The sequence below is a fragment of the Mesoplodon densirostris genome, chromosome 5 (assembly GCF_025265405.1).
Source record: "Mesoplodon densirostris isolate mMesDen1 chromosome 5, mMesDen1 primary haplotype, whole genome shotgun sequence".
NCBI classification, from domain to species: domain Eukaryota; kingdom Metazoa; phylum Chordata; class Mammalia; order Artiodactyla; family Ziphiidae; genus Mesoplodon; species Mesoplodon densirostris.
The window spans coordinates 120,301,405-120,328,728 of NC_082665.1; the positions used below are offsets into that span (position 1 = coordinate 120,301,405).

Below are 27,324 nucleotides of genomic sequence, written 5' to 3' on the forward strand. Positions count from 1 at the left end.
ATAAAACCATAGAGGAAGCCCCAGTGAGGGAGACTGTACAACCTCCTCAGCTTACAGTGCTTTTCTGATTATCATTCATATAGCAGAAGCCTTAAGAAATCATCTAATCCTGTCGTTCTCAGAGGACTGGATTAGGGTAGGTAAAGGCATCTGGGGAAGAAAAGCACTGCTCAGGCCCTACCCCAGATCACTCAAATCAGAATGGGAGGCTACGGGTGTGGGTGAGGAGAGTATCTGGCAGCGTATGTTCTTAAAAGCTCCCCCAGCAGATGTTTTTTATAATTGCAGCCACTATCTAAGGTTGAAACCACTCATGTAAGGACTGGGCTCACAGCCTGGGCTGAAATTCTAAGGTGAGAGGAATCTAGTCTTTTGCCCTAAAATGGCTACAGGCTTTGAATGAATGGTAATGTTCCTTAAGACCAAAATGTTCAATAATAGGGGGAGGCTTTACTACACTGTGGTACGACCACATGAGGCAGTCGTTACAATTATGTTTTGAAGACTATTTAGTGATTTGAGGAAGTATTCCTGATGTGAGATTAAATGAACAAGTCAGGATAAATCACAGTATGGTTCTGACTCCTATCTATCTATCTATCTATCTATCGGAAAAAACTATTACTGATATTGATGGCTGCCTATTTTGGATCCACTTACAAACATTAGTACAGTGGTAGACTATGCTATTGTATCATGTTACAGATAAGAAAACTGAGGCTTGGAAAGGTGAAGGAACTTGAGCAAGCTCACATAGCTAGTAAATGGTGGATGCCAATGTGGAATTCACATTTATTTGACTCCAAGCAAAACGTTCTTTGCATTCTGCTGTGCTGAATGGAAATCTGCCAAAAAATATTAATAGTTTATATATAATTATCTTTAAGTTATATTAGGGATGATTTTTCTTTTCCACTATTTCTTTGTTTCCAAATGTTCTATGGTGAACATGTATTAATTTTACAGTCAAAAAAAAAAGGAAAAATCATTCAAAGTATAAAAATTATATGCAGGGCATTCTTTAGAAATTATGCCAAAAAATAAACAAAACTTTATATTTAAATTTTATATGTTTGCTCCTCTTTGTATGTGTAAGAAGAAAAATGTACAAGCTAACTGTGATTGCCTTGAGAGGGAGGGATTGGGAAGTGGGAGCGGAGGGATAATTAGCATTTTTATTTACACATATCTTTGCAATGTTTCACTTGTTATTACAAAAAATAGGAATCGCTTTCAAAATTTGAAAACTACCAAATAAAAGAAATTTTAAAGGAAAACGTAAGGATCTAATATATTTCTGTCAACTGAGTACATCCAGAAATACAAACAACTTTCATTACAAATGTATTTATCTTAGAGACAGATGCATTTCCTAGTTCTGGGAACCTGAAGACACTCATGCTTGACCAACCACTGCGAAACATTCAATCATAAAAAAAATGCAAAATCTCTCTGTAGCCCCAGTCAGAGATTTCACCTTTCTCAGCTTGGACTTTATGACACTGCGCATCATAGCTCTGAAGAAACATGATTTTGATATGACATATATATGCAAAAAAGATCCACTTAAAAGTAATTACCTATGAAATCCTGAAAATTATTTCCCCTGGGCACAATGCAACATCAACCACCCGGGACCCTGAGTTGTCTCCCTCAGCAGTCAAAAATAAGAGACATGTCAAATTTGAAAATACTTAAAAGTGAGGCAGACTCTCAGACAACACTCCCAAGAGCCTCCATCTGGAATGGGGTTATAGGGTTTGGTTGAAAGCCTTCTTTATCACCGTCATATAAATATCAAAGCCCCCATTTCCACGGCGGCGTGGAGCTGACAGCAGCAAAGAGTGACAGGCAGGGGCCAGTCTTTTGGTACTTATCTGTATGAAACCGACAAGCTGATGCGATTGAAATGCTTAGGGCCCTTTAAATAAAAATCAGCAAAATAAAGATGGAGTGATGCAAAGATCAAAGGAATAACAGGAGAGATCTACTTGTAGAAGAATCATCCTCTGTCTTCCCATCTTGCTGGTACATTCTGGGACTGGGGTTTCCGTGGCTTTAGAAGGTCTAGGTCACTTATATCTCACCTTCCCCGGGTATACCATTAAGATCATCATCATCATCCAAGAGAAATATGGCTTTTAGCCACAGGGCTGCTCCGGGGCCCACAGGAAGTGACACATACTGCTCTAGGGGCTATATTCTCTGATCGGGCCTCCCTCAAAGCAAGTCAGTCCTAGAAGGGCTGCAGTGTTGGGAGGGACCCTCTGTAATGGAAAAGGAAAGCCTAGGCCTCTGCAATGGCCTTGGAGGTCTCTCTACTCATGTTCACTGAAATTAGTGAACATTGCCATGCATCCTGAGGCATCAAAAAAAAAAAAAAAAAGGTGAATTGTGTTCAGAATGGTCTGTATATAAGGCTATAAGGCACGGAAAGTTTAAACTGTATTTCAAAAAGTTTACCAAAAGTAAGGATGAAATCTGAAACGTTTCAGCATGAAGTGCTTAGGGTGAAGTCTTGGTTTTTTCTGAAATTAAATTCTGTAGAACAGTTCATTCTCCAAGGACGAGAAGGAAATGAGGTGTAACAGTAGTACAAAGTGGTGCTGTGATGCTGAGGGCACACTGGGTAATGAGTGGTCGGGTCAGATGGACAGGCCTGGAGAAGTTTTCAGAAGGAGGCACATTGTTCAGCCAACTTTAAAAAGTCTACAATGTGAAGGCAAAGAGGAGGAATCTGCCAGGCAAGGGAATGGCTTGGGCAAAGATCCAGACTGGGAAGTTGGGAAGATGTGAGGGGTCTTGGCGAGGAACTAAGAGAGGCACAGTCCTGGGGTTTCCTCCTTCAAGTCGGGGTTGGTGATGGAAAGTGTGCTGGGGGTGTAAAGCAAAAGTGGCTCTTGGCTCTTCAGGAAGAACAGTCCACCTCTGCTGAGAGAAGCCCAGTGCAGGAGTCAGAGAGCTCAGCTCTAGCCCTCACTGTGGGATAAGCCCCAGACAGTGGTCATGTGGTACAGAACAGTGGTGGGGAGGGGTGTGAGGGGGGCAGAAGAGACAGAGGAAGGAGAGCTACACAAAGAATGGGGCCACCTGCACACCCTTCTCAAACAGGGCCAGATTCAGAGATTTGCTCTAGGATGGAAGAGACACCATATATCCAACCAAGGACTGTTTACCACAGACTGTCCGCCAAGACCCAGGGCCCTCTGAGACCTCAAGGTCCCCATTTTCAAAGTGGGAACAACATCTGCTTCCTGTTTCCTTTCTTTAGGTGATGGAGTGAAGAGACTCAACCACTGGAGCATTTCCTTGGAGCAGAGATGCTTTGGGAGATCAAAGACTCCCCACAAATGGGCCCCAAGAGAACGGGCAGAATCCAAATAGCTGGAGGTTGGACCGTGAGACAGGGAAGGGTCATGAGGTTCAGGCTCACATCCCATCATTCACCTCGTTATCTGGAGCGCTTGAACGTTCCTACCTTTTACAGGCCAAGAAGTGTCTTCCATGACCACAGATTACACCCATTATCCTCATAGTCATGAAAACCTCGGCAAGAATCATGAGTTATTCAGCACAAACCCACCCTCAACACGACAAAGGGGAAATTAAGCAATGGGGTTATGTGAATGGAGACACAGTAAGCAGAAGCAAGCTGGCCAGGAGGTGGGGTCTGGCAGGGCATGGATACTTTCACAGAACCCCAAAGAAAGTAGCTGGAAGAGTCACTGTAGGCCCCCAGGGCTCTCTGGAAAGGCTGGGTATGAGCTGTGAGCAGGGCTTCCCTGTTCTCTCTGGGCAGAAGGTCTTATGTAAGATAAGTGGTCAGAGTACTCTACGTACAAAGCATCATGCTGTTTCCATTTCCATTTCCAAAATCCACCTCTGACCCCAAAGTCTCACTGATCTACACTTACATAAACATCTGAACAAGGCTCATTAAATCACTAGCTTTAGCTTTAGAATGTGGAAAGTTTCCCGGCTAATCCTACTATGCATGGGAATCTGGCTCTCAAACAGTGTCAGAATTCTGAAGAGTTCAGTTAAACTCCGAGACTGGTCAGCACATTCTCTCTCTTGGGAAACACCCGGTATGGGGCAACAGCATCAATCTTCTCTATATCTTTCGCTCCTCTTTTCTAAGCATGTTCCAGACATGATCTCATCCACTGTCTCTATATCTCTGGAATAATAATGATAATTTACATCTGCTCTGTGCTCTAGACTTATAGTGCTTTTAAGTACATTATCTCATTTAATGCTTACTTCAACTATGATGGAATAAACATTATTCCCACTTTGTAGATGTAGAAAGGAAGTTTGGTGAGGTTAGGTGACGTGTACATACAGATGGAGTGGCTCTGGGCCTCCTACCCAGGTGTTCCAATCCCTGTATCCTTCTTCTTACTGGATCTTGTTGCCTCCCACAAGGAAAAAGGGAGGAAGACTCTGTAACTCTCATTTTATTGATGGTAAGATTATGGCTTTAATGACTGAAGTGGCCTTCATATGAGGCATAGGGTAAGGAAAGAGAGAATCTAGGAAATTATCAAAATTATTCTCTTTGATAGAGAGAATCTATCAAAGGTATCTGGTACCAAATCATCTGACCATCTGAAGCCATGATGGGATGTAATTACTTGGAGTGAACCTCAAACCTCAACCTTTCTAACCTTATAAATTTGTAAAACTTTTACCAGAGTGACAGGTACAGCAGTTGGGTCAGACCCAAGTTTTGCATCCAAATAACCCTCTCTTCCTTAGCTATATTTTTTTAAGCAAATGAGACTGACCTTGTGAATTCCCGAGACACTAAAGAGTCTATAATTTTAGGCAGAGTCCAAGACTCCTGAAGAAGAAGAAAACTGAGACATGTCTATCACATGGATTTGGAGCTCCCTTTTTAGCCTTATTCACTGCCCCCTTCCCTCGAAGTTATTTTCAAATTCTAGGCATGTGATGGACTAAAGTCCACCAGAGCTATTTCAAACCATACCTGGCATTGTTGAGGCTCAGATGTAACAGACAAAATAGCCCACAGGGTGAAACATCATGGAGATGCGTAATTACAGCTGAGGTTGCCAATATCTAATGCTATCAGCTCCTAGAATATAGTAGGATAGCTACACGAGTCTCTACTGAAACCCAAAGGGCAGTCAGTGCCTTGGGCTGGCTGGGCATTTGCCTTGTGTATCCCAAGACAAATAAAGGCACCTATCCTGATAAGGCTTGGATGTCACCTGGTCCCACAGAAGACCACAAGAGCTCAGCTCTCTCTGCCCCAAACCTGGCTGCCTTTCCAGGTGGAATAACTCAGATGTGATGCTTTGTTCCTGTCAGACCTTGGCAGTGGGCTTTTCTCCTGTTAAAAATTTATTCCAAACAAAACTGGTTCATGAAATACCTCCAGTTGCTTATTGGCAGAGAAAAAGGATACATCTGCTTGGTGGGCTGTTCTTGTTGGTGGTGTATGTTTATTTTTTGGTTTGTGTAATATATAGCCTGAAGCCCTTTCACTCAGGACTCTTAGGTGTTGGTTCCTGGTATTCATCACCTGTCCCCATGGCACCTCCACCCACAAGTTCTCAAAAGCCCTTACCCTTCAGCCCAGACACTCCTGATTTGCCCATCACCCCGAACGCCACAGCAAAGGCATACTTGCCTCACGGAGCTCTTAGGAGTCCTAGAAAGCACAGCCCAGATGAAACCACACTTGGACCAGAACCAAGTGCTGCATCCTGGACCCTGACTAGAGCCTCTATTTCAGGAAAGGATCTCCCAAGAGAAGATGGGACAGAAATGAAGGAAAGAGGAGGAGGAAAAGAAGAAGGAGAGAAAGGAAGAAGGAATGGGGAGGAGGAGAGAGGCTACAAATGCTACTGTTTTGAAGTACTCCCCACCCACCTACCACCTCCACCATCACCATCTCCAACATCATCTCAGCCAGTTTTAGGGGCTCAGAAGGTCCTCACATCCCTCTAATATACATACACCTGCAATGGGGGCACTGGAAAGGCTTGGGAGGGCACTTGTAAGTTGCCATTCTCTGAAGCTTTCTCTTGGGAAAAGATTCTGAATGCTTGGCTTAAACCCAGCCCTCTGTTTTCAATGCTTATTTTGCTTCTCTTTACCCACTTGTAACTGTACCTGCTTTTAACAGCCTATAATTATAAGTTACTAGAATCTGGGAAAGAGTAAAAAGTCTTAATATTTCACCAGCAAAAAATAAAACAAAACAAAAACAAAAACCACTGCAGATATATATCTATTACCATGGATATATCATTAAGTGAGAAAAGTTGGCAACCAACATACATATACATATAAATAAAGAAATATCTGGAAGAATAAACACCAAAGTATTAGCAAATGTTAAGACAGACAACTGAGTGGGTGGATTATTTTTGTTCCTTTTTGGCTCATCTGCACATATATAATGAAAATGTGTAGTTTTGTAATTAGAAATTTTTTAAAAATAAAAATAAAATAGAAACTTCATTTGGAAAAAAAAAATCAAAAAGAGAGTTGAATAAGCTCAGTTTTCCCCATTACTCTGAAGGTACGTGAGTTAGAAGCATGGGCTCTGGGGTCAGACTGGGTTCAAAGCTTGCATCCTACACTTGAATGATACTCTCTAGGCCTGATTTTTCATCTGGAAGTTGAGGATAATATTAAAATCTTCTCCACAGAGTTGTTTCAAGGATTAAATGAGTTTTTTCTTATAAAGATATGTATTCAATAAATGGCAGTTATTATCATTCTTACATGTTTACAGCACAGGTTTAAAACCTTGCAAATACTTTTCAAAATGTTTTTATCCAGGAGAAATATTTTCATTGTGGAATTTGCATACATTCCCCCCATATGCAAATCCATCACTTGCTCCCTCTTACTTTCAGCTAGACAGTGCTGGCTTCCAGGGGCCCACCCTGCGGGCACAGTGTCACAGAAATGAAAGGAAGATGGAAGAGAAAGGAAGTCAATTTGGTTTCTCTTAATCTGGGCAGGTTGACCTGTGTTGAAATTAATTATTGGAAGACATGGTAATACATGGTTTGCTTTCAGAATCAGTACCAGCAGATGAGGAAGCTTTCCTCTGGAACAGCTTTCCTTGTTTCCTTTCTAAACCACGTCAGTGCTCTCTGAGAGTCAGCAACTTTATTCTTCCCACCGGTGTGTTATTCTCATTGTGCAAGGTAAATATGTTGACACCTTGTGAAACTAGTGGCCACATTCTTGGGACCCCTGTGAGCAGGCCCACTGAATCAGAGAATCCTTTGGAAGGGAGACTGCTCTCACTCAGTGCCCAGACTCTCTCCCCTTCCTTCCCCTTTTCTGAGGCCTTATGGCAGGTTCAGCTTCAGTCTCATGACAGAAATGGAATCACACGTCTTACCAACAGATTAGTCCTTCATAGCAGGTCCCACTGGCAGCTAATCCAGCCCTGCCCTGGTGCCCACATTTGATAATTAGACTTTTATCCCTATCCCTTCCTTACCTGGAACTCTGCCTCTGATTTGCAGCCCAGGAACTGAAGTCTGCTATCTGTTAAGAGTCTTCTCAATGTAAACCACTGATCCTTTTCCTTGCATCTGTGAATACATTGGCTCTTGGATGCCCAGTAGTGGGTATCCCCTACCTACCACCCCAAGGCAGGATGCACCATTACTCTATTGCCTTTCCTTGGTTCTGACTGGTCAAATTGGATGGAACCCTCTTCCGCATGCTTAACCCGAGGGCCAAGCTTAGTTCCTGTAGCTGATCTTTCCACTTGGCACCTGGCGCATCTCAAAGGACAAGCCTACTCTTTCCAACATAGTTAGGCAGACCACACCATGCTGAGGCTTGAGAGATGACAGCATGGTCCTTGATAACCTATCCTGGCAGGGAGTGAGGCTTAGAGGTATCCCATCACCACCACTCCCATGGTCACCACTACTGCCACTGAGGCCACCATTCACCAGGCACCTCCCACGAAACAAATTCTCTATTAGGCACATTCTACATGTTATTTCTAACCCTCACATCACTCTGTGGGGGAGGTGTCACCATCTCTATTTTAGAGAGGACACTGAGGCTCAGGGAAATTGACTGTCCCTGGGCCCAAGGCCAACGAAAGGAAAGAACAGATTGACTGCAAATGCTACACTTTTCTTCACTATATCATATGTCCAAATAGAGGGAAATTGGAACTGAGAGGGATGTCTCAAACAGGCTTGTGCAGCTATCAAGGGAGATGTGTTCTGGAAACAAGGAAGTTTCATTAATGATGGCCTGACCTTAGCAAAAGGTAAAAAGAAAGAGACAAAATAGGACTTCCCTGGTGGCGCAGTGGTTAAGAATCCGCCTGCCAATGCAGGGGACACATATTCGATCCCTGGTCTGGGAAGATCCCACATGCCGCGGAGCAACTAAGCCCGTGTGCCACAACTACTGAGCCCACGCTCTAGAGCCCGTGAGCCACAACTACTGAAGCCCACGCGCCTAGAGGCCGTGCTCCGCAACAAGAGAAGCCACCGCAATGAGAAGCCCGCGCACCGCAACGAAGAGTAGCCCCTGCTCACCGCAACTAGAGAAAGCCCATGTGCAGCAACCAAGGCCCATGTGCAGCAACCAAGACCCAATGCAGCCAAAAATAAATAAATTAATTTCAAAAAAAAAAGAGAAAGACAAAATAATATTCCGGGCTGGGCCAAGTATAGTCCACTTTGTGCTAGAAAATGGAAATGAAGACTCAGGCTAGATACTGGCCAAGTTAATTGTTAAACAGGACAAGCGCCAGCAGAGAACAGAGCCAGCTGTCACCAATAGTGGGTACACATGTTTCAGATAAGGCAGAGGATGGGTAGAGAAAGATGAGAGGCAGTCATAGAATTCCCAGAGCCCTGAGGTCACACAGAGCTTTTAGATGAAGAAGATGTCATAGAGGGTCATGAAGGTGACCCTGGAGTCCAAGGGAATTATTAGGCACAAGAAGGGAAAGACTGTCACTCAGCAGTCCTGTGGCCACAGTGCTAACACATGGTTGTCTGAGGGGCTACCTGGATCCACACATAGAAAGAGGATTAGGAACTGGTTCTGGAGTGAAACTGAGGACACTGCCAGGCCCAATCCCAGAGACATCCAAAGCTTTTGTGGATCAAGAGACTCTGTGGCAAAGGAGTTGAGAGCCTGGGCTCTGGAGCCAGACTACTGGGTTTGAATCCCAGTTCCATCCCTTACTAGCTTTGCCAACTTGAGCTATTATATCACCTCTTTGCCTCCGACTCCTTATCTGTAAGTGGGAATATCAATACCTAACTCATGGGATGTTATGAGAATGAAGCGAACAGTGCCTGGCACATAGAAAGTCCTCAGTAAGTGTTACTGTTATTATCATTACTGCTGTTGTTATTAGGATCTCCTCAACAGGGAGAAGGAAAACATGTCTATCAGTGAACACGATAGACTGAATAAAAAGTATGACTAGAGTTGTCTTGGACTGAAATCAATATACTTAACATAAAATCGGTATACTTCTTTTGTCTAATTTACCTTTTCCTTTGTTGTTGCCTTTAAGATACCCTTGAAAAGAACAAATCTTATTCATTTCCAACACGGGAGAATTTTTGAAAGGGAAAAAGAACTTCGTCACATTTCAACTAACAGAGGGAGAGGGTTAAAGCCTCCCTAGCAGTCAGGCACAGTGTGATGATAACTATCTCAGCCGTTAAATCATGGAAACTTAGTGAGGCTGGGGAAATGAACTGAGTAAGGATTACCATGCCCTGTTGTCAACATTGGTTTCCTATGAAACCAATTCACAGGAAATAATTTCATCTGAAATAATGTTTTAGGTTTTTTTGTTTTTGTTTTTGTTTTTGTTGTTAAAAAAATATGGAAGAGTCCAAAGAACTCACTCAAAATTTGGCTCCAAAGATGCTTCTTCCCAAGTGCCAGATCCTGGACTGGGGCTGTCCATGCTAACTCCAGCTGAGGGCAATCCTACTAATTCCATGAAGATGGCTCTCGGTTAGGTCCCAGGTTATATGTTCCTGGGGCCTGTGTTGTTATGAATATTCATCTAATCTACCTCTCTTCCATTTATCATTCTTAGAGTTGGAAAGGACCTTAGACATCACCTGGCCTGATATCCACCCAACAAAGGAATGAATACCATTCATTCCTTTACTTTTCAAGCACCAATTGCATGTTAGGCTCACCATGCTAGGCATTGGGATAAAAAGGCTAATAAAATAAAATTTCTGCTCTAAGGAAGGTCATAGCTGGGGAGTGAGGCCATCATAAAATTGATTATGACACTGCATGATAACTACCTTGATAGGGATGTGACCAGAAAAAGTGGATGCCTTAGAAAAGGGGTATTCAATCCAAGCCATGGAGGCCACTGAAGGCTTCCTGAAGAGGCGATACTTGAGATGAGTGTTCAAAGATGCACAGAAGTTGGTTGGGGTAGTCAAAGTTAAAGACCTGGGAAGGATTAAAGAGGAGACAGCACTGAGACTTGAGAGCATGACATGTTCAGGTAACTCTGGGAGACAGGACTATTGAGTTGGGCAGAGGGAGCACAGGAGGGATAAAAGGTAAAACCAGAGAAGTCAGCAGCCAGGTCATTAAAGGTTTATAATATCAAGAGTTTGACCTTTATCCCAATGGGACAACACCTATGAGTTCCATAACAAATGGAGTAGCATGATGAGATGTGCATTTTAGGAAAACCACTCTGGTAGCAATTTGGGCATGGATTTAAGGAGACCATGACTAGAGTCAGGGAAAACAGGAGGATATTGCAATACTCCAATCAAGAGATAATGAGACTCTGCTCTAGGGCAGTGGCAATGAAGATGGGGGGAAGGGGACATATTAAAGACATAGAATCAGTAGGACTTTGTGAAGGGCTCATGAGGGGTGAGAGTTAAGAATGACTCCCAAGTTTCTGGCTGAAGCAGGTGGTTGGTGCTCTTCACCAGCACAGGGAATACAGGGGGAAGAGCACACCTGGAAGGGGCAGGAGATGATCAAATACATTTTGGACACATTGGGTTTGAGAACCTTCTGAAAAGTCAAAGTGGAAGTGTCCAGAAAGCCAGTGTGTTTTTGAACAGGAAGCACAGGGGTAAGGTCAGAGATGAGACACAGATTTGGAAGCCATCAGAGTAGGGGGGAAGTTGAGGGTGGGAAAGAGTATAAAATCATAAAATGAGAAGAGAAGGTCTGGGGAACAAATCCTGGGGAAAAAGGAGAAGAGTCTAAGAAGGACCAGTCAGAAAGACATAAAGAAACCAAGAGAGCCAGGTGTCGTGGCAGGCGGAGGACAAGTGAATTTAAAAAGGAGGAAGTGGTTGACAGGGTCAAATGCTTCAGGAAGACCAATTAGTATCTGAAAAGTATCCTTTGGATTTAACAAACAAAAAGAAACATTCAGGTGGAGACTTTGGTAAGATTAACCTCTGTTGGCCAGAGAGAATAGAAGCCCAATGACAGAGGTCAAAGGGCATCTAGGAGGTAAGGAAGTAAGGGCAGATGCAAATACAAACTGTTCTCTCAAGAACTTGGGCTTTCAAGGGGAGGAGAAACAGGGTCCAGAAAAGGTAGTCTTGGTTTCTTTTTATTTATTTGTTTGTTTTTAGCTTTTTACATATCCTAGGGAAAAAAGGGTTGCCTCTGCTGGAAAACCTCCCATGATGAGAAGCACACTACATCACAAGATATTTCATTCTGGTTTTGGACAGCTCATAAAAAAGCAACCATGGGCTTCCCTGGTGGCGCAGTGGTTGAGAATCCGCCTGCCGATGCAGGGGACATGGGTTCGTGCCCCGGTCTGGGAAGATCCCACATGCCGCGGAGCGGCTAGGCCCGTGAGCCATGGCCGCTCAGCCTGCGCGTCCGGAGCCTGTGCTCCGCAACGGGAGAGGCCACAACAGTGAGAGGCCCGCGTACCGCAAAAAAAAAAACCCCAAAACAAAACAAAACAAAACAAAAAAAAGCAACCATGTATTAGAAATGATACATGAATTAAGCTAAAATTAGCTTCACTATACCTTCCACCCTATCTCTTCCATAGGAACCTTTCAACTATCAAACCCACCTCCCCTTCCCTAAAAAAAATTATTTACTCAGAATTGGACATATCCAGTTACTTCAACTTCACTATTTTGGCAGCCTTCCAACGATTATAGCATAGTTTGTCAATATCCTCTTGAAAATATATTTTCTAGAATTAGACACAGTATTCTATATGTGATCTAAACAGTATATAGAGAAATCCTTATTTCTCTGGTTTAGAGATTATATTTTAATTTGCATCATCACTCAAAGGTCTTTACTATTCTCCTTTGTTCTAAGAGCAATGTCTAAACCCTTTTATCTAAAAGTCAAGGTTCGAGAGAGAGTCTAGACATAATCTATACTCTTTTGAGCTTTTCTACAATGATCCGCTCTCTACATTGTAGAACACTTTGCTCTCATCAACTTATTGATGTTTTATTTATGGTGTCACAGAATTTACAGGAGATGCCAGGAAATTTGAGGGCTCTCATAACCACCAGAGTTTTCCCTGAACCAGAACTGAAATTATATCAGAATTTCCCATATCCTCCATTTGATGGAGGATATTATGGTCCTCTCCAGTCACAATCATGGCTTTTTGTTTGCTCTCCTTTAATCTCTATTATGTCTCCATATTGTTTACTACCCTCAGGTTTGTAGATCTCATATAGATGAGAACCTTTCTTATATATCCTCACCCCTCTTATTAAACGAGTCCTTTAAACAGACAATCTTCTTCAATTGCCATTTTTTACTTACGAGCTCAATACCCTAAAATCTCAGGAATATTTATATTTATCTTCTTGTGTTAAAGTTTAAGTACCTTACTTGTTACACATGCCTTTTGTTGATATATAGATAAGGCTATAAATATTGTTTGCAATCTGTATTCTTGGTATTTTTCTTTAACCTAAGTTGACCTAAGGGCATTTCCTTCAGAAGATGTTTCTTTCTGTGTCACCCGTGGGCCTCACATGTCTGCTTTTGGCTTTACTGGGGTAATTTTCTCCTTCTACTTCAAAATTTGCTTAAATCCTTCTAGACAGATCAACAAGGCTTTCTGCCAAAGCACATCCTTCCCAATCTTTACAAGATGCACTCTGTCCCTTTCCAGAAGTATATCACCCTGGCTCCGTAGGATATAGTCCAGAAGACTTTTTAAAACACCATCTACACAAGTAGCCATTTGTTTCTCAGCCTCCCTTCTTTTCCATAGTCACTGCCATCACACGGAACAAGAGATAAATACACCACCTGTGCTTTCGAATCTTTCAGTGTGCTACCCAGAACTTTAAAGTCATTAGGAATACAGTCCCAGTTTCTTCTGAGTTTGCCATTTGTTCCACACAGGAAGCAACAAAAGTGGGGGGACAATTCATTGTCTTGATAAGAAGTTCTTGGCAGGCTTTCTATAATATCTTGGATATTGGCTCCGACCCCTTCTCAATTTTCCACATCAAGTGTATATAATGTGACCTTCAAAACCCTTGTTTGGGAATTAACCACCATATAAAATATCTTTCTTCTTCCTGACAGTGGTCACAAGACCCCTCCCATCAGCTCATGCCAGTAACTTCTCCCTAAGTGCTTTGTGGAAGGAATGTCCTGAGTCCACCCCAATGGGAAGAGTGCCAGGCAACATCCAAAGGGTAAGACTGTCCTTCATTTCTCTGCCATTTCACATTCTTCCACTTGCCCACTTCATGACATTAATTTATCAGCATTTTCCTGGCTTTCTTTCTATCTTTTTTCATCCTGCCTAAGAACCTTTCATCATCTCTAAGAAACTGGGGAGGATAGAAGACACAGGAGGGAGGAGATATGGGGATGTATGTATACGTATAGCTGATTCACTTTGTTATACAGCAGCAACCAGCACACCACTGTAAAGCAATTATACTCCAATAAAGATATTAAAAAAATAGAATGTGAAAAAAGAAACTGGAGTGTGGAAAAGTACCTGTTTAATCTTTCCCCCCTCTCCCTTCTGCTTGCATTTGCAGCTGCTATACTTGGCCACCATCTCAGGCATGAAAAGAAAGATGGAACTTACTCTAAAGGTCACTATACTACCTCAAGGCAGGTGTTTTTTTTTTTGATCACCAAATGAACTAAGGGTTTATCTTGGTTTCACTAGATGCACTCCTTGAAAACCTTAAAAGAGTAAAGATTATGTCTCCTCTCTTATTGTGGGATTTCTTAGAGGTTTAGAATACTCTGGCTGCATGTTTTTCATTAGACTGTGAGTTCCTCAAGACAGAAACTGTGCATCTCTTTCATTTTCCACAGTGCCCAACACAGAGGCTTGATGGGACATGGAAACTTAATGAACTGTCCAACTCTGTGGGCAGAGGCTTTCCATCTCTATGGATTACCCTATTCTAGTCACCCTTAGTACTCTGGTAGGTTAGCTGATTACACTTTGAATATCTTTAATGGGCAAGGTCACTGATGGGTCCACTAAAATGTTTCCCTTCCATTTTTTGCCTATTTTGTCCCCAAGGCTCAGAATGAGGTTTTTTTTTTAATGTATTCTATTTAAGTTTGAAGAAAAAGCAAGGGTCAGCTAGAGAAATAACTAACTAGAGATTATTGAATGAAGTACTTAATTGTGCCCCTGTTTTTATATTTCTTTAAATCTTTCTTTGATTGGTCTGTTCTTTCAAAAATGTTACACTGATGCTTAGCTGCTTAAATGTGACTTGGTGCTTTGAGATTTTAAATAATATATATTTGAATGTAAATGTTTGCTCTTTTGACTAAACTAGCGTACAGAGAGTCTGGCATTTCAGATAATGAGGTCATAAAGCAGACCACTAACAGCAGGCACAGCTGCTCTCTAAACCACAGGCACTTGAGTACTCCCCTACTGAGTCACAGCAAATATCTCGGGACAAAATGTCAGTACCACTGCCCACTCTACCTCTTGGGCAGATATGGATGCATCCATCCCCTGAAAGCTATGCTCTTAGGGGTAGCAATTCCATCCCTATGCCTGTTCATACTCCCAATGACAGCTAACATGCAACACACACACACACACACACTATATATATATATATATATATATATATATATATATATATAATATATATACATGTATGTATATATGTATATATAAGTAATAAGTGTTTTTTTTTAAATCTGATTTACGCTATGGCCTGAGTCATTTGATGAGTTTATAGGCAACTTGAGTCAAGTATCTATCTGGAGCAGCAGGGGTTCCCACTGGTCCCCAGCTCTTCTATTTGAGCATGGACAATCTCAGCAGCTTAGACTAGAAAGACCTGTAGAGACAGCCCCTTGGTGCATCCCCTGGCCCTGGCCCCTCACCACCTGCCTGTCAGGCTGTCATGACTGAGGCTCCTTTCCTCACGCAGCTCGGCTTCTAGGTAGGCTATTCAAAGAGTGCCATCTGCAGGATGAAGGGAGGATCATAAATATTTATTCATTTCCTTCAAATGATAGTTGAAGAATTTAAAACGTGTTCAAGAGCTAATCAACACAAGATTTAAGTTAAAGTTTAATGACAGATAATGAATTGCTACATTCATTCTTCACAGGTATCATTTGTTTTTTGTTTTTTGGGTTTTTTTTTTGTGGTACGCGGGCCTCTCACTGTTGCGGAGCACAGGCTCCGGACGTGCAGGCTCAGCGGCCATGGCTCACGGGCCCAGCTGCTCCACGGCATGTGGGATCCTCCCAGACCGGGGCATGAACCCGTGTCCCCTGCATCAGCAGGCAGACTCTCAACCACTGCGCCACCAGGGAAGCCCTGTATTTATTTTAAGGACTGCCTTAAATGTCTTTACTCCAAAGAGTAACCAATGGTTAGAATCAAAGGCGCCCCCACTATCCCAAGAGTGGAGAGGTGTTCGTTCAGGGCCTTTATGCTGCCCCTGGACCCCTCCCCACGGGTAGCCATTTCTCTGCTCTTCCCTTAAGAAGGGCACATGTCCAGTGGTGACAGATGAAACAGCTCTCTTCCTACTTTGATTCAAGACAATTCTTAAAATCTGAATGCAGAGAATGGGAGCTCAGAGTTCCCTTGTCCTACCAGCCTCAGGTCAAAGAATCATACGGTCACAAAGCTGAAAGAGGCTCCTTCACGGAATCATGACCCTGCGCAGTGCTGCTGACCAGCGGCCCCCAGTCTCCTCCTTCACCCTATGTGTGATGCCCTTCCTGACTGTATCTCACAAGCAGCAGCCCACAACAACCAGGAACAGGTTTCTAATTCTTTCACTGTGTGTCACTGATCTCTGACGAACTCAAGAATTATCCAATTCCTGACTAAATTCACTTCTCTCCCCCCAGTGGCCCTCACCTAGTGAGGAGAGAAGCAGGAAAAAGAGCGCCCTTTCCTGCCTCGGTTGCCCCCTTTCTCAGTACCTGAGCGTGATGGTCACACTGCACAGAAAAAAGCAGGGCTGAGGCAAGTGGCTGCTGGCCACTCACCTGCCTTGGCTATGGTTGGAGGTGGTTCTCCTATGTGGACTACCAATTCCAGGATGCTAGGCAGCTCCCCTGCCCACACCCTTCCCCAGAATAGGGATGAGGGAACAAGACAGGATTCATTTCCAGACTATGAGACCCATCTCTAGAGGCGTATCTACAGGAGAATGATGCAGTGATCTCATGGCCCTTCACTGAGGTGTTCCCTTTGTGGTCTGCATCCTCCGCAAACCTCCTAAAAGCAGGAGGCTTTTGGAAGGTACACTCTCTTCTCTCTCATAATGACACAGTCTTATCAGGAAGCAGAGGCAGAGACAAGTGGATTATATCAAAAGATGACTCATTGGCAGGACCAGGGGAAATAATGCCTGTGACAGGAGAAGCCTCCCCTACCCCATTCTTGCTCTTTGCCCTGTACTGTCCATGAGGACACTGGTAATGAATTTTACACCCAATTCCTCCACCTCAGTAAGGAGGGACAGCATGGGGTTAGGGTGAGAACACGAGTCTGGACTCACACCTGGGTTGAAATCTCCACAGAACCACCGACAAGCTAGATGACAAAGGCACTGAAGGACTTTCTGATCCTTAGTGTCGTCTTCTATAAAACAAAGCTGATACTGTCTATCGTTCAGGGTTGGTGGGAGATAAAATACTTAATAGGCCCATAAGCTCTCAAAAATGTGTCCATTCTTTCTTTAGTATGAATTTAAGTTAATGTGTCTCTGGCACTAACTGAAAGGCACTGTCCCATGGGAAGGGCATATCAGGCACCAGCGAGAAGGTGGAGGAGCAACTGGGAGAAATGAGGTTGAGGTTGGGGAGGCCACGAGGCTTGTTTGGTTGTAACAACACACAAAAACGACAGCCCCCTCATGGGCCTATGACCACAGCTGGCATTGCCTATGAGGCCACAGCAGTAAGTGAGCAAGGAGGAGTGGGCTGGATCAGGGCGGTGGGTGGCTCTGGGGATGTCCTCCCCAAGTGAGGAGGGCTGAACCACAGGACAGCCAGAAGGCAGGGGCACCAAAGCTATGGGATGGCTCTATTCCAACAGATGGTCCCAGGTACCACAATGCCCACTCTCAGCAGGCAGGGAGTCTGGATGACCCTCTTCCATCCTTTGCCCCCTAACAGACTGGACAGGCACCAGAATGCCTGGCCACCCAGATATTTTGGGTCTGTAATACATCTTGTCCACCAGAGGCACATTGGGCCTGTGTCTGTATCATGTTGGCATAGTCCAGCTCATGCTGTAAAAGATCCCTGTGTGGCTATGAGGCTGGTTTTTGTTCTTATGGTGGTGGTACTGGTGGTCGTGGTAAAATAAACATTAACAGAAAACTTAAAAGTTCAGGGGCACTGAGTCACCCTGTTGTGCAACCATCACCACCATCCATCTCCAAAAATCTCTACCTTGCAAAACTGAAACTCTGCACCCACTAAATAATAACTCCCCATCAGCACTTGGCAACCACCCTTCTACCTCCTATCTCCATAAATTTGACTACTTTAGGTACTTCATGTAAGTGGACTCATATGATATTTGTCCTTTTGTGACTGACATTTCACATAGCATAGTATCTTCAAGGTTCATCCATGCTGTAGCATGTGTCATACTTCCTTACTTTTTAAGACCAAATAATATTCCATTATGTGTATATACCATATTTGGTTTATCTATTCATCTGTTGATGGACACTTAGGTTGCTTCCACCTTTAGGTTACTGTGAAAAATGCTGCTTGAACATGGGTGTGCAAATATCTTTTCGCATCCTTGCTCTTAATTCTTTTGGGTATATACTCAGAAGTGGGATTGCTGAATCATATGGTAATTCTATGCTTAATATTTTGAGGAACTGCCATACTGTTTTGTTTTTGTTTTTGTGGTACGCGGGCCTCTCGCTGCTGTGGCCTCTCCCGTTGCGGAGCACAGGCTCCGGACGCGCAGGCTCAGTGGCCATGGCTCACAGGCCCAGGTGCTCCGTGGCATGTGGGATCTTCCCGGACCGGGGCATGAACCCATGTCCCCTGCATCGGCAGGCGGACTCTCAACCACTGTGCCTCCAGGGAAGCCCTGCCATACAGTTTTTAACAGTGGCTGCACCATTTTACATTCCAACCAACAGTGCACAGAGGTTTTCTTTGAGGTTTTCTTTATCCCATAGGTTGGGTCTCATCTATCTGCCTCCGCAGGTTCAGGTTGCTGCTGACACAGTCTCTCTGGTTCCGTCAGGCCTCTCACCCTCCAGCATCCCTTGCAGCTCCCCTAGGGATGGGGAGCAGCCCTGGTCTGCTCCCACTACTTCCTGTCCGCCAGCAGATTCCTTTGGCTCTTGGCAGGCCCTCTCCTTTCACACCCACAGCTCACATCTGTCTGGGGCTGGTCACCTCCCCGGGTGAGGTTGGGGCTCTGGACAATGCCCAGCAGGACTCCCCCACTGAGGGCTGCCTATGTAATGGAATCAGAGCCAGCCCTGGCTAAAGCCGTGATGTGGAAAACTCTAGCTTTGTCACCCTCACTACTCTGGCAGCATCCACCTCTCCATCCCTTAGTGACACCTTTCCCAGCTGCCCCTTCCCTGCTTTACTCATTCTACTGCAACTGATTACAGTTGACAGAATACTAATTTACCACTCACCTAGTGATCCTAGAGCAGACAAGGGTCTCCTTGCATCAGGCGGGAAGGCAGCCCAGAAGCCATGGGCTATCCACCCAACATGCCCCACCAAACACCAAAGCCACAGCCCTGGTCTCCCTCACTGCTCCACACACGCATACAACCATACACAGCATCTCACCTGAGCCACCTCTTCAAAGTCATCGTGCCTCTTCTGCAGGGCCCGGGCTCGATGCAAAGACTTCCCGACCCCTGTATGCTTGCTGAGAAAGGCCTCGCCGTGGTTTTCAATCCAGTCTAACACCTAGTCAGAGAAGGAAGACAGAAACAATGACTTCTTGGCAAAAGACACGTGACAACATGTGTGACTGTTAGGCTATTAGAGTCCCCGTCCCAGTCAGAAAGCAGCAGTCCAGGCGTAAATGTTCAATCCACGGTGGACACAGGGATTTCATTACTGTCATTGGCAATACAACAATCCCACCCTTAACTAAGTTCAGCTCTTCCTCTTTGATCTCCAGAATATCCCCTCATCACTTTCTCAGTTTTCTCAGCCTTAATTAGCCCATTATTTTAAACAAGTTACACAGACCGCCAGGCACAGTTTAACCCTCTCACTACTTTGACTCCAACCATATAAAGTCAGACACATTTGCAGGAAATTAAGCAGTGTCAGGTCAGGGCAGTTCCTTGGCACTCACTGCACCATAAAAATGCTCATGGCAGTGGCATCAAGTCATGGGGATCCTACCTCATTGTTCTCCTGGGACTCCCTTCCTAATCTTGGGAGTCAAGTCCAGAGCAGTCAGTCCCTAACGGGAGCTACGCTCAAGAGAGCTGATCACCAGGACAACTGCCCTCTCTGGCTTCTTTCCACCTTTCTCCTCCAATCAACATCAACCAACCAACCAACCAACAAAATAAAGTAAGGTCTTTAGTATCTATGATGCTCTTGGGTAGCAGTAGAGACTCCATGCTCTCCAGGCTTAAGGTCTAGTGATTTGGCCTCAAGATATTTTCCTCAGAGTTGTGAGAAGCTAGAAAAGAGGTGGCTGGAGCAGTAGAGGGATGAGTCAGGCGATGCCTAGAAGGTGAGAAAATATGTTGTCCTGAGGGGTACTTGACGGGGGAGTGGAAAGCCCTTAGTAAACGCCTCGAAATGTAGGGAGGATCAAAGCCTTTAGCCCATTTTGCATTTGCTCACATAACCCAACAAAAATGTGTGCCTCCCAGGGAGAAGGGAAGCAGTTCATTTGGGCCCTGAGGGGTTGGCACTCGCTAAATCAGATGGCCACAATTGAATCAGAATTACAGCACAGACACACCTGTTGCTGATCCTGCCAAGACTCAACTAAGCCCACTCTATTCCTACTATAGTAAACGTCAACTAAACATTTGATTAATGAGGTACTAGCTTTCTCAGATTGTAGAATGACTTTTGGGAAAATGATTTAGATGAACTAGCCCTGTTTAAAAGGGCACTTTAATTCTGCTTTTTCTACAGATTGCCCTGTGGCAAGCAGAGAGACCAAATCATTGCCTGGACTGCAGACATGAGAGTTCTGTTTCTACGGAATTTAGCCTTTAGCTTCACTTCCTCTGACATTTGAGATAAATTTATGCCTGCAATTGTAAAAAGTATGGAAGCTTTCAAAGTCTTAGGTGGCAGTATCATAAAGCCATACCAAGATGGTATTGGTTAGAGAAATGCACATATGAACATAAAAATGAGGTTTAACAAAAATGCATGGTACAAAGCCAGGTCAGGTAACTGTCCACTAAAATGAAGAAAAAAAGAAGGCTTTTGCAAAAGTGACTTTATCTAAACATTAGTGTAAAGATTTTAAGCACTTTAGCATCAAGGATTTACTATATAACACATGGAACTATATTCAATATCTTGTAATAACCAGTAATGGAAAATAATCTGAAAATACATATATATAACTGAATCACTTTGCTGTACACCTGAAACTAACACAATATTATAAATCAACTATACTTCAATTTTAAAAAGGTTTTAAACACTTTAACAAATTCTGGCAATTTTTTTTAATATTCTGGAGGCACATCTGTAAAAAGAAATTGCAGTAGTAAGTGAACTGAATTTTTACCTTTTGCAAACTCTGAAAGGCAGCACTGAAAGGAAGTTTAGATATTCTTTTCTTAGAATAAAGAAGAGCCTACTTTTCTCTTGAGTTACTTATGGTGATATTTCAGCAACAAAAGTCAGGAGAGTGCATTTTTACCTGATTTGCCACAATGTGATCCCATTCTATACCGGACAGTGATGATGGGTGTCAGCATGCAAGGTCAAAGACAAACATTTCTAGTCACAAAGTTTCTCATATATTGTGTACCATGGATAGCGTAGTTTTATAATTTTTATGCATATTTAAACTTTTATTAATCCCCCCCCCGCCTTTTTTTTTGCGGTATGCGGGCCTCTCACTGTTGTGGCCTCTCCCGCTGCGGAGCACAGGCTCTGGACGTGCAGGCTCAGCAGCCATGGCTCACGGGCCCAGCCGCTCCACGGCATGTGGGATCTTCCTGGACCGGGGCACAAACCCGTGTCCCCTGCATCGGCAGGCAGACTCTCAACCACTGTGCCATCAGGGAAGCCCTATTAATCCCCTTTTGAGAATGAATTGAAGCTTGGAGATAATTTTTATATACACAGGAGCTGTCTTACAGCTTTTCATGAGTGCTTTGGAATTTATGATGTATTTTCAGGTTACAATTAAAAAAAATTTTTTTTGAGCAGTTAAGTGTGACTTGCTTGTCTGGCACTTTTTTTCATGAATTTTATTTTATTCCTTTTCATTTTTAATCTCTAGATTTAATAAATATTCTAAATAATATTCTAAAGCAAATTGGTTAGAGAGAAATGTTTTTCATCTACTAGTTTACAAATGGTTAGCTTTTATACTCTCTGGGGGTGCTTTCACAACTTTTAAACTTTTTTTAAAAAGCAATTTGTTTCCTGTTTATTTTGCTTTCTTTAAAATGTCAATTCGTTTTCAGTTAGTGACAGTTTACTTAATCAGCTCTACCTTAACCACTTAAAAATCTATTTCATATTTGAGAGGCTTTTACTTAGTTTAAACATAACTTTGCTGTGTGAGGTTACATTGCCTCCATTTGGTACAGCTTCTGCCATTAGAACTGGAGCTGTGGGGAAAACACATGCAACCTCAATGCGGGGTCAGGGACTGCAGGGAAATCAAGTTAACAAAACAAAAGCAAATGATTTAGGACGTGAACAAGATTACTTTAGTAATATATAGAGACGGAAAAAGCATCTGAGGACAGAGAAACGGAATCAATATATGATGCACTGTTCAAAATGTTGATTTCTGACAATTTTATTTCAGAGAGTTCTTTTAGAGCCAGCATGGCCTGGTACAAATACTTAGGCCATATGCTCTCTTGACCTTTGATTTCATGCCTCCCAACCCTGGGAATACAATCCAGCTTCCTACGTGGACTGCACAGCAGAGAAATGTGCTTCTGAACAGACACCAGTGGTGCCTGACAATTACGTGACACTCTGTAAACTAATGTGCATCATCGGAAGTCTGGTGAGTCCCAGAATCTGAACATCACTGGTTGAAGAATAAATTGAGTTTCTAGCCTTACCCTGGACCCTATCAAAGTGTAAGCACCGATCAAGGTACCCCTTATTAGCTGGTCCCTATGTAATTTCTCTCATCTATAAGATCTTATTTAAAATAGTCAATTATCAGTTGTAGTTAGGATAGTACAGGATGATAGTTAATCATACCTATTGATGGCTTTGAATTGGTATTTAAGTGTTTCCAACGATAGGTTTTTTCCTTTTGTTTTTGTCTGAAGGAAGAGTCTTCAGGATGCAGAGACGCACGTGTGGGCTACGACTATTCACATATTCAAATAGATATTTATTATTAGCCTCATGGTGGCCTAGCACCAGGCACTAGGACAGCACAGCGTGCAGGATTAAACAAGGCAGGCTCGGCCCTGACTCCAGGAACTCAGTCTAGGTGGGTAACGAGCACTAGATATGAAATCACACAATTCATCATTAATTGCCAGGGTGAAAAGTGCCAACGGTCAGCGAAGCCCACTCTGAAGAAGTGAGGCCTGAGAGACAGTGGGACTTAACCAAATTAGGAATTGAAAAGACCAGCCTGGTGTGAGCAGGTGTACGTAGGAAATGCGCCCCGAGGCGGCAGGCACCAGGTAGAGCTGAGCCCTGGTGTGCTGAGTCTGACTCCAGTGTTAGCCTAAGAGCCACTGAAGGGCTGAAGGAGGAGAAAGACACCATCAGATCTGCATTTAAAAATTATTGCTCTGACCGCTTTGTGGAGAATCAGTTGTTGGAAGACAGGAACAGAGGTAGGAAAACAGGAGGTTCCTGCGGAAATCCTCACGAGGCGATGGTGGCTCAGGCGAGGCCAGTGGCAGTGTCCGTGGAGAGACAGGTTTCAGTAATATTTAGGGGAGAGAACAGCCAGGATTTGGTGATGGGGCCTGGGGGTGATGCAGAGGCAGGTGGAAGCCTGACCCCCAGGAAGAGGAACTTGTCACTGGTACAGAAGCAAGTGAGTCACAAGGGATAGCACAAAGATGACAGATTTTTTGGTTAAGTTTTCTTTCAATTTTCATACTCACACTCTGTTTTTTTTTTTTTTTTTTTTTTTTTTTTATGCGGTACGCGGGCCTCTCACTGTTGTGGCCTCTCCCGTTGTGGAGCACAGGCTCCGGACGCGCAGGCTCAGAGGCCATGGCTCACGGGCCCCGTCGCTCCGCGGCATGTGGGATCTTCCCAGACCGGGGCACGAACCCATGTCCCCTGCATCGGCAGGCGGACTCGCAACCACTGCGCCACCAGGGAAGCCCTCACACTCTGGTTTTGATAAATGACAGGTGTGCCTCTGAACTTGAGTGGGAAGTAGCACCCAGTGAGAGCTGTCAATCTCATTCTGGCAAGATGTGCCTTTAATTTCAAAGGAGTAATTTTATACACTAAGGTTTAAAAATAAATTATGAATTTCTAATATAGCCAGATCCTAATGATAAAAAAAAAAGTTTGGGACACAAAATCCACCTGAAGAATATAAATTAGGCTTACATGGAGTTAAACCTTGCATTCTTGAAGGCATTTCACTGGGGTATAGTTTTTGAGGGGCCCCTTAACCTGACATGCAAAGTCCTCTGCAACAGGTCCACCCCTCCCAACCCCACCTCCAATGAGTTCCTGCCCCACCTCTCAACACCCCCCAAAACTGCTTCTCACCTCCTGAGTTTTGTTCTTACTATTTTTCACTTCACTTGAAATGTCCATCTCTTTTTTCTCCCTATATCCACTTCCCAGGCTCCTTCTTACTCATCTTTTAAGTGCCATCTCAAACTCTACTTTTGGAAAGCCTTTTCTCTTTAACAATCCACTCAGGCTGGGGTGGTGTCACTCTTCTCTGTTCTGTTCAAACCACAATTATTGCCCACAGGCTGGTCTCTCCCACTAGACTCTGACCTCCCTGTGATTCCTGGACACAGCATGGTACTCAGCACAGAGGGGTTTGCGTGAGATATGTTGAACTCAACTCAACTCAAAACTCATTGCCCCAACACACAACTTTGGGGTGAATGTCTCCAGCTCCGTACTCCCTAGATAGGTAACTCTTAGTACCTCTCACAGCCTGCATTCAAAGTTCTCCCTTTGTGTGGATCCACCCTCTCTCCACTGCCCCACTTGGCAGGTAGGTAGCTCCTGAAGAAGTATGGGGTTTTCACCATTGTATCCTGCCCTTTCATCCCTCGCCTGCCCCCAGTGTCCCCATCAGCACCGCACACTCAGAAGATACTCAATGAATGTTTATAGCCATGAGTTGTCAAGTGCAAATACGGCTGCCTACTGTCTTGGGAGAAGCTGTGCCAGCACATTCAGTAGGAGGCCTGATCTTTGCCCCATCACTGGAAACAACAGCCCTGGTCAGCCTGGGACTCCTCCCCACGAAGGCAGGCAGGCAGTCTTGCAAACAACGTGTAAAGCTCTTTCTCCTTTCTCATGCCCCAACTTTTCAACCGGAATTAGTCCTTTCCCAGAACAGCCTTTTCCAAGAGAGACACTCACATCCTGAACCGGATCTGGGAGCCAATCTAACAGCCATTATGCATAATTCCCTAATCACCCCCTTTCTTCCTCATCTAATTGTGTTTATTCCAACCAGCATACAATCAAGACAGAGTACTTTTCAGGGGAGGAGACAGTCCTTTCTAGCTGCTAAGGAGAAGAGAAAAGTCCTTTTGAAGAGAACTATTGATATTTTCTGAACAGTGGCCATAAATACAACCGAGTTAATGGGAGAAAATCAAGGGCCTAGCTGCTTTCTGTCCCAGGACTCTGATTTTTTGGATTCTTCTAACATGATAGAATCTTAGTGTTGGAGAAGAACTCAACGATCTCCCAGCCCAGTGCAGGAGGCCCCTGCATTTAGAGGCAACCACCTTTGAACAAAGTTTTAAGTTGGTATCTAAGCTCTGTTAATATGTAAGTGCTTTAGGTTCCTAAAGCATCATTAAAATGTGGTACCATCATGATCATTCTAAATTAAAGACACCATAACTTACAGAAGAACCTGGGTTCTCACCCCAGCTCTGCCCCTAACCAGTTGTGGCCCAGCTGGGTGTGTGCCTTCTCCTCTCTGAACCTCACTTTCTCCAATGAGACTGTTGGATCACATCATCTCCCTAAATCTCCCTCCAACTCAAATATTTCATGATTTTATTACATTGAGGGTAGGGCAGTTCCCCTCCTCAGAAGAAAAGGCTATGCAGGGCCCACTCTTTGTCCAGCACTAGGCCAGGGCACATGCTCACCATCTCATCTATGCTATCTCACCACAACCCTGGGATGGTGAGAGTTATTATCCCCATGTTTGGATGAAGAAAATGAATCTCAGAGTGGTTAGTTAACTTGCCTGAGCTCACACAGCTACTAAATAGTGGAGTCAGGATTCAAACCCAAATGGTTCTGGCAGCAACGCTACCATCTGATTCCCAGACCTTACTCAAGTTTTCCCATGTGTCCCAACACTGACTTTTAGAGGAAAAGGATGCAGGCCAGAAGCATGTGTCATGCTTAGTTGTCCCTTTAATCTGGAAGAGTTCCTCAGGCTTCCCTTGACTTTCCTGCCTTTGACACTTTTAATAGTTACAGGTCTATTACTTTACAAAATGTCCCTCAGTTTGGGTTTGTCTGATGTTTCCTCATGATCGGAATCAGGAATAACACAGAAATGATTCTTGTTCTTCCCACTGCATTCTATCAGGTGGGATATAATTTGAATTTCCCCCATTACTCATGATGTTAACTTTGATCACTGGGTCAGGGTGGTGTCTTCCAGCCTTTTTCTAGAAAGTCACTCTTATTCCTTTGCGATTAATAAGTATTTGAAGGAGGTAGTTTGAGACCATGGAGGTGGCAGAAGCTGTGATGTGCCACAAAGGACTTTTTACCACGCTGCTGAGAGTGTCACCAGCAGACAGACAGCCTTGGGTGTCAGTCCCCTTTGGGGATTATTACCCTTGGCTGAAGAGAGTGGCTTTGCCCAAAGCCCCTTCTTACATTGACCCGTGCCCAGTGACAGACTCTAGAGTATAAAGACCCAGTTTTCACTCCCCAACCTGAGACAATCTTCAGAACGCCCGATAGGGCTGGCTGAGGATTCCCTTGAGATAACACTGCAGCTCAACTTCATTCTCTGTCTAATCCTCCTTCTTCCCTTCCCTTCCTCAGGGGTTGATTCCAAGACCACCTCCTAGTAAACTTCCTCTGGGTAGCCCCCTGTGTGGACACCTCCTCAGCCTGTTTGGATTCCAATCCTCTAAGCTGGGCTGCCCTCCCTGCATGGATGCCCTCCTCCCTCTGCCCAGGCTGTGACACTGCACAGCCCCTGCCCCTCGTGGATGACCTCCTTGACCTGCTCACTGTCTGCAACTATGCACCTGACACCTATACCAGGCCACCCTTCTCTGCTCTGCTCACCTTGCCTGGGCTCCGACGCCTGCACCAGGCTGCGCCTGCACGGGGACTCCCTCCTCACTCTGCTCTGGACCACCCTTCCTTGAGGACTCCCAGTGCTGGGGTGCCCTCCCACCAAAGCCATCCTCAGCCCACCCCACTCTGACCTCCCTGGACCACTGCGGCCCTCCCACCCTG

The 27,324-nt window shown here is 44.2% G+C and overlaps 1 protein-coding gene across 5 annotated transcripts in view; it reads right to left on the bottom strand.

The window, feature by feature from the left end:
• Window positions 1-27,324, bottom strand: part of LOC132490793 (kalirin) — a 467,387-nt gene that overhangs the window by 143,136 nt on the left and 296,927 nt on the right. For all 5 annotated transcript variants that reach the window (XM_060099427.1, XM_060099424.1, XM_060099423.1 and 2 more), the window contains exon 10: window positions 19,303-19,425. In XM_060099427.1, coding sequence (XP_059955410.1) covers window positions 19,303-19,425 — 123 coding nt within the window. The remainder of the gene's footprint in view (window positions 1-19,302; window positions 19,426-27,324) is intronic.